Source organism: Salvia splendens, chromosome 16 (genome assembly GCF_004379255.2).
Source record: "Salvia splendens isolate huo1 chromosome 16, SspV2, whole genome shotgun sequence".
NCBI classification, from domain to species: Eukaryota; Viridiplantae; Streptophyta; class Magnoliopsida; order Lamiales; family Lamiaceae; genus Salvia; species Salvia splendens.
Genome location: NC_056047.1, coordinates 30,142,875 through 30,149,265, shown reverse-complemented (window position 1 = coordinate 30,149,265; position 6,391 = coordinate 30,142,875). Strand labels below are relative to the sequence as shown.

Here is a 6,391-nt window from a genome sequence, read left to right as displayed (position 1 = left end):
GAGGAAATCACTAATTCCCTAAATTAGGAGATTGACATAATATTTTGTATAGAATAAATTATTCTGTTACCATGTACATACTTAACTCTCCCTATTTAAAGGGCTCCTATGAACGTAATGAATCATGAAACACATTACACCAAAACCTCTTTTCTTGGCCATTTAACAACTACAACTCTTGGCCCTTTTCTATGTCTTTTAACCACATAGGTGAAACGACTCGGGAAAAAGTCCTCGTGGAGTGGCTGCCCACGAACTCCGAACAGCAAGCCTGCAATGAATGCTCGGGGACGGCAGTCTGGGACCACGACCCCAGCAGCGATTATGGCGGCGTAGCTTAGGACGGCACTGTGAACCGCCAGGAGAGAGAGAGGGAAATAGGAAATTGGGGCTGAATCGTGGAGGAGAAAGCAGAGTTCTTAACCCAACGAGAGTGAGATGCCGTGAGAAAGGAGAGAGACCACGGGATGAAGAGGAAACGGCGGCGCTGCAATCGTGAGAAAGAAATGACGTGTGATTTCTGTGAATTTTGAATTTGAGGGAGGTGGAGAAGATGAACCTGTAAAATGGGATGGGCTATTTAATTGTTTTGGACTTCCTTTAATAAGGTAATTAATTGAAAGAATTTGGCCAAGTAATGTTTTTGAGTGAGAATTTGGGCGTAAGGATTTAAATATTTGTAGTGGGATGGAACTAAATAAAGACTCATGGATTAATTAATTACTTGCAGGAGTTATTAATTAATTCTCAAAAGATTAAATAATTTACGAATTGATTCTTTTTTTAAATAAAGTATTGAAATGAATAGCGTGCTTAATTAAATCCTATGATTTAATTAATTGCGACTTTAGCCATGAGTGTAATAGGGTCGAGGGTATAGGATTTTGTGAACGCGCGACGTCAGATGGTGCGTAAATTGAAAGAGAAAGTAAGTACTTAACGCAACTCTGATTTAATTACCGTAAAAGAATTTTATAACGTCTCTAAGAAAGAACAAAGAATAAAACGAAAACACATGTACGATGCATGCATTCTAAGTAGATCCACAAAGTTGATATAAGTGGAGGCTGTTGGGAGGTGGCCACCTCCCAGGCTGGAGAAAGATGTACGTGACCGTGGGAGAGCACCATCTCCACGGCATTTGGTGTTATGATATGACAGAAGTATATAAAGAACTTAAACTGATAAGTCAAACTTTAGCTCACAGAGAATTTAGTAAGCTCGGAGCTTTTAAAAGAAAACTCTCGAGTGTTACTCTGATGGCATGACAATATTTTCAATGTATATATGTATATTTCGGCAATGTATTCACTAAGTACCTTTGTACTCAGCCCTGCATGTATTTCTAAATGTGCAGGTTGAGCAGTGATGGTGAAGAATGTTAAGGAGAGTTCGATGATTATGCTTTTATTCTAAATATAGACTCTCGGAGGTGCATGCCTTCATACATGTGATCGTGTTCAATCCGCTGCGTACTAAAGTTCTACACAACACCGACTGTTCTTCTATACTCTAATAAATATTTATTAAAAAGTGAGATTTCCATTCAAGTTCTTGTGGCCAAGAGTGAATTTGAAATTGTCTCCCCTTTATTTCTAAGTGAATATTAGGTCATTGTTTATCCCCTTTCTGTTCCCCTCTTTTTATTTCCCACCCCTATTCATGATTTCCCGCCTTTACTATTCTTAGGAAAGTGTGGTCGTGACACATTTAGTCTACAAACTTAAGAAATCAATATATGGACTGAAACAGGCTTCTTGGCAAAGGTATTTTAAATTCCATGACATTATAACTGCTTTTGGTTTTGAAGAAAACACCGTTGATCGGTGTATATACCTCAGGGTTAGTGGGAACAAGTTCATATTTTTGGTTCAATATGTTGATTATATATTGCGTGCTAGTAGTGACAATGAATTACTACATGACACTAAAATTATAACTCCAAAAAATTCCAACATAAAAGATGTGGGTGAGGCATCTTGTAACTACCCGAAATTTTGTAAATTTGAAAATTAGTTAAAATACAATAGAAGTCGATAATTAAATTAAAAGTATCAGTGGTTGAAAATTAGTGTGTCAGGTTCTTTGTAAAATAAAAAGATCTAAAATGTGTTTATATGAATTTTAGACTTCAATATTTAAGTCGTAGATATGGGATATTTTCTTTGAAATTGGATAAAAGAAAAATGAAATAAAGAATAAGAAATATTAATTTTATAAAAGAAAAAGAGTTGGAAAAAGTGAATAAGATTTTATACCTATGGATATACCGCCATTTTGAGAGACACACACTCAGCGACGAGCCGTCACCTCCCTCCGGCGACTGCCTCAGCTGACTCTTCTTCTCTCTCTCTGTCTTAAACCCGCTTCGCTGCTCAAACACACACCAGACTTCTTCCCTCTCTGCGTTGCTTCTGCCCGACGGTTTCCGGCGACGTCATCGCCAAATTCCGGCATCTTTAGACAAGACTTGACTCCACTTTGTGTAAGAAACTCTCTCACACCTCTAATTTGTCTAATTTATTCTTCAATTTGAATCTAGGGCTCATAATCTTGTTATTTTTCCAAATCAGAAATTAAGCAAAATTAGGTGTAAATCCAATCTTTTGATTGCTTGATAGCTTCCTACGCCTACTTTGAGGAATGAATAGAATGAAATTGTTGAACATGGTGTTTGGATGTAAGGATAACATGAGAAAATCGGATGTATGGGGCACTCTACTACTACAATAACAAAAATGTACCCACTTTGTTAATTGTTCCATATATGGGAAAAACGCTAACCGAGCTGGCGTTTTATTAAGTGAAAACGTCAACCATGCTAGCGTTTTACATTTAATTTGTTAATTAAAAAAATACGGACTTATTTAAACACGCCAACCTAGTTGGCGTGTTTCGGTTAAAAACACGCCAGTCTGATTGACGTGCTACGATTGAATTTCCGAAAAAATAAAGATTAATTTGAAAAACGCCAACCTCAGAGGCGTTTCTTCACAGAATAGGGGAATATATCGAGATTTCTTCCCCAAATCGCCAAACCACACTCAACGCACAGCAGCAGTGGCACATTCTTCCCCAAGCACGCCAATCTCTTGCAATTGCATCAACAAGGAGTTAATCGGTGCCATTCTTCCGCATATTTGATATATCATTCGGTTAGTATGCTTATTTTTTACAATAATGGAGTAATTGTTTGGTAGGTAGTTAGAGTTTGTAATGAGTTGTAAATTGAGTTTATAATTTGTGTTGTGTTATTATTTTGTGCAGTGACTTGTTTGAATGCATTATTGTTGATTAATGTTTGAGATATTAGTGTTTAGTTAGAGTATAAATGTTATTAAAATTGGGTTTAAATTAGGTAGTGTTGTTCTAGCTTAAAAAATTGGGCAACTTGATTTGGTTTATGTGAGTTTTAAATTGGTGTTGCATTATTTGGGTTTAGGTGTTACATTATTTGATATTGGGTTCAATAGTGAGAAATTATTGAAATTTTAGATTGATTTGTATTGTTTAGTTTGAATTGTTAATGTTGTGTAGGTGAATTGTGTTATAATTTTGTGTAATGTTGTGTAGGTGAATTTGTGTAATGTTGTGTAGGTGAATTTGTGAAATGTTGTGTAGGTAAATTTGTGCATTTGTGTATTGTGCATTATTTGATATTGGTGTTCCATTTTGTGATATTGTCTTAAATAGTATACAATTATTGAAATTGTTTAGGTTTGTGTATTGTTTAATTTGAATTGTGAATGTTGTGTAGCTGAATTATGGCATCATCTTCAAGTTCTCGTCGAAGACTCTTATGTGGTCCTAAGGACCCTTCCGTATTATATCTTCAGAGACAACACGTCTCTAATAATATATGGGAAGGAGTTGAATCATAAGACGTACGCTGCATAAGATATTAATGCATCATTTGGGATGTTCCCATGCATCCGCGTGTTTTGGCAGTAATAGACGAGATGGGGTTCGGCGGCATATTGAGATGTGGTTAACCAAAGGACATTGACCACCATCTTATCACCGCGTTGATTGAACGATGGAGGCCAGAGACTCACACGTTTCACTTTCCAGTCGGTGAAGCGACAGTGACATTGGAAGACGTGGAGGTCTTATGGGGCCTCAAAGTTGACGGTGATGCTTTAACGGGTTACATCCCCACTAAGGATGTCAACTATTGGATGCAACTTTCTCTGGATTATCTTGGATTTGTACCAGATACAGTTGAGTTGAAAGAAATGGTTTGGAAACAGACAAGCTTATCAAATTAACTAGGGATTGAGTTGAGTGATGAACACGACCACTATATATATGTTCAACGTGCTCGTTTTATTGTCTGCTTTTACTTGGTGTTCTGATGATCCTGAACGCCTCCTGAAATAAAATTCCATTCTTCTACTTGCAATTTTTCATGTATGTAGAACGTTGTTCTAGCTATAGCTGGGGTGGTGCGACTCTTGCTTGCTTGTACCACAATTTATGTGAAGCTGCCCTTGCTAGGAGGAGTGATGTCGGGGGAGCTTGTACTTTGTTACAATTGTGGGCATGGGAGAGAATCCCAAATATTAAACCGAAGATGCTAAATCCTATGCATATAGACTACGCACCATGTGCAGTCGCGTAAGTTATTCACTAATTAATTTTTTAAGCATAATTTTCATTAATTTCCGTGTTATTCGCTCATAATTTAATTTTTTTTAGATGGAGTGGTCCGACGTCATATGTAAAAGCACCTGGACATTGCATTGAAAATTTCAGAGATCAGTTCTCCAGAATGCACGCCAACCAAGTGATTTATATAACTTAAATTTTTTTTGTTTGCTGTTTTGATTGAATTTGTTTTGACTAAATTTGTTTCATATGTAGTTTATTTGGAAGCCTTATGTCATGCAAAACTTGCCGGATATTTGTGTTGACGGTCGTCCTATATGGACGTCGATCACAACCCTTATTTGCTGGAATTTGGTTGAGCCATACTTGCCACAACGAGTGTTGCGATAATTTGGGATTGTCCAACCATATATCCCGCTCATCAACCGGTTCCACGGTACTGATTTTGTGAAACATGATGGTCGTGGTAAATCTGGCCGAAATTGGGTTGAGTACCACGCCAATCATATACAAGAGTGGGACAATAGGCACAACTTAGTGTGGACTGATCTGGAGTACTCAAATGAGCCTATTGCAACTGATGAATATATGGATTGGTTTCGCCGAATAAATGTGGTGTACTTAACTAAACCTAGCGTGCATGCTCAAGAGGGCTTCCATGAAATGACATCTTCTCATAGCTTCGCGGTAAATTGAAACAACTATTAATTATTTAAATTCATATAATGAAATGAAATTAACTTTGAAAATTGTAGGTGGAGACGCTTCAAAAAATACATCACTTTCTAAGTGGGCAAGATATGACAGGACGAACAGATTTGGTAACAATTTCGAGGATGGTTGAAGATGGTCTGCAGATATCTAGGGAGGCTGAGATGATGGACTATCGTCCTTCCCAGCGCTTTGAGCTGGACATTGACATGCCCGTGAGACAAAAAGGGAAACGACGTGGAAAGAAGAAAACTGCTTGTGGAGAGTCGTCATCTTCAAGGATGGATGCTCATTTGGTAGATGATTCTGATGAAGATTTTGTGCCTCCACCTCCACCTAGATCTGCAGTTCGAGGTCGTCATTCTGTTAGCCACACTGGTGGTACATGTGAAGATATTGGTCTTAATGATGTCCACCATTCTCTACCTCGGTCTTTAGTGCGGGATGACTTTTTTGGGGTGGATTTATAGAATGCTGTTGTTCAAGATACTCCTCCCTCTAGACTCCCTACTTCCAGAATCGGGAAGGGGATCCCTGGCCTGTTTATGCAGAGAAGGCGAGACGATTGAACTAAACTACATCTATTTTTATTTGTTTATTGAGTTGAACTTCGTGTTTGTGAACCTTGTAATCTTTATATTTGATAATTTTACAACTCCTCTTTCTATTCTTATTTATATTTTTTAAGTGAGAATGATTGCAATATTTTGAATAAGCATTGTAATAAACAGGATTGGGTAGAAATGGTTGGCTGAAACTTAATGCCAAACATTCTGACTAAAAACGCCAACGTGAAAGGCGTGTTTATTAGAGAACGCCTACTTGGTAGGCGCCAAGTAGGTTGGCTTCTTTAAGAAAAAGCCAGACACGTTGGCATTTTACACTTTGATGTTTAGGCGTGTTTCTACACAACGAATACAACCATTATGTATTAACTAGCCAACTTGGTTGGTGTTTTTAGGTAAAAATGCCAATGACAATGGCATGTGTTAGTAAAAATGCCAACGAGACTGGCGTTTCAATGCAGAAACATTTTGTGTTTAACATACCCTGCAGAGCCACCATCACAATA

At 37.6% G+C, this 6,391-nt stretch overlaps 1 protein-coding gene across 1 annotated transcript; it reads left to right on the top strand.

Annotated features, from left to right (window-relative positions):
- The first annotated feature begins 5,008 nt into the window (after positions 1 to 5,008).
- Positions 5,009 to 5,932, top strand: LOC121771104. Its single transcript, XM_042167894.1, has 2 exons — positions 5,009 to 5,295; positions 5,364 to 5,932. The coding sequence occupies exons 1-2, from the start codon at positions 5,197 to 5,199 to the stop codon at positions 5,787 to 5,789; spliced, it is 525 nt and encodes a 174-aa protein (XP_042023828.1). The 5' UTR covers positions 5,009 to 5,196; the 3' UTR covers positions 5,790 to 5,932.
- Positions 5,933 to 6,391: the final 459 nt, after the last annotated feature.

What these genes read in the sequence shown, in the direction of transcription:
- LOC121771104 (XM_042167894.1), top strand. Translation starts at nt 5,197, where the DNA reads ATGGATTGGTTTCGCCGAATAAATGTGGTGTACTTAACTAAACCTAGC. An exon ending in CATCTTCTCATAGCTTCGCG is followed by an intron (nt 5,296 to 5,363) that starts GTAAATTGAAAC and finishes TGAAAATTGTAG; the next exon opens with GTGGAGACGCTTCAAAAAAT.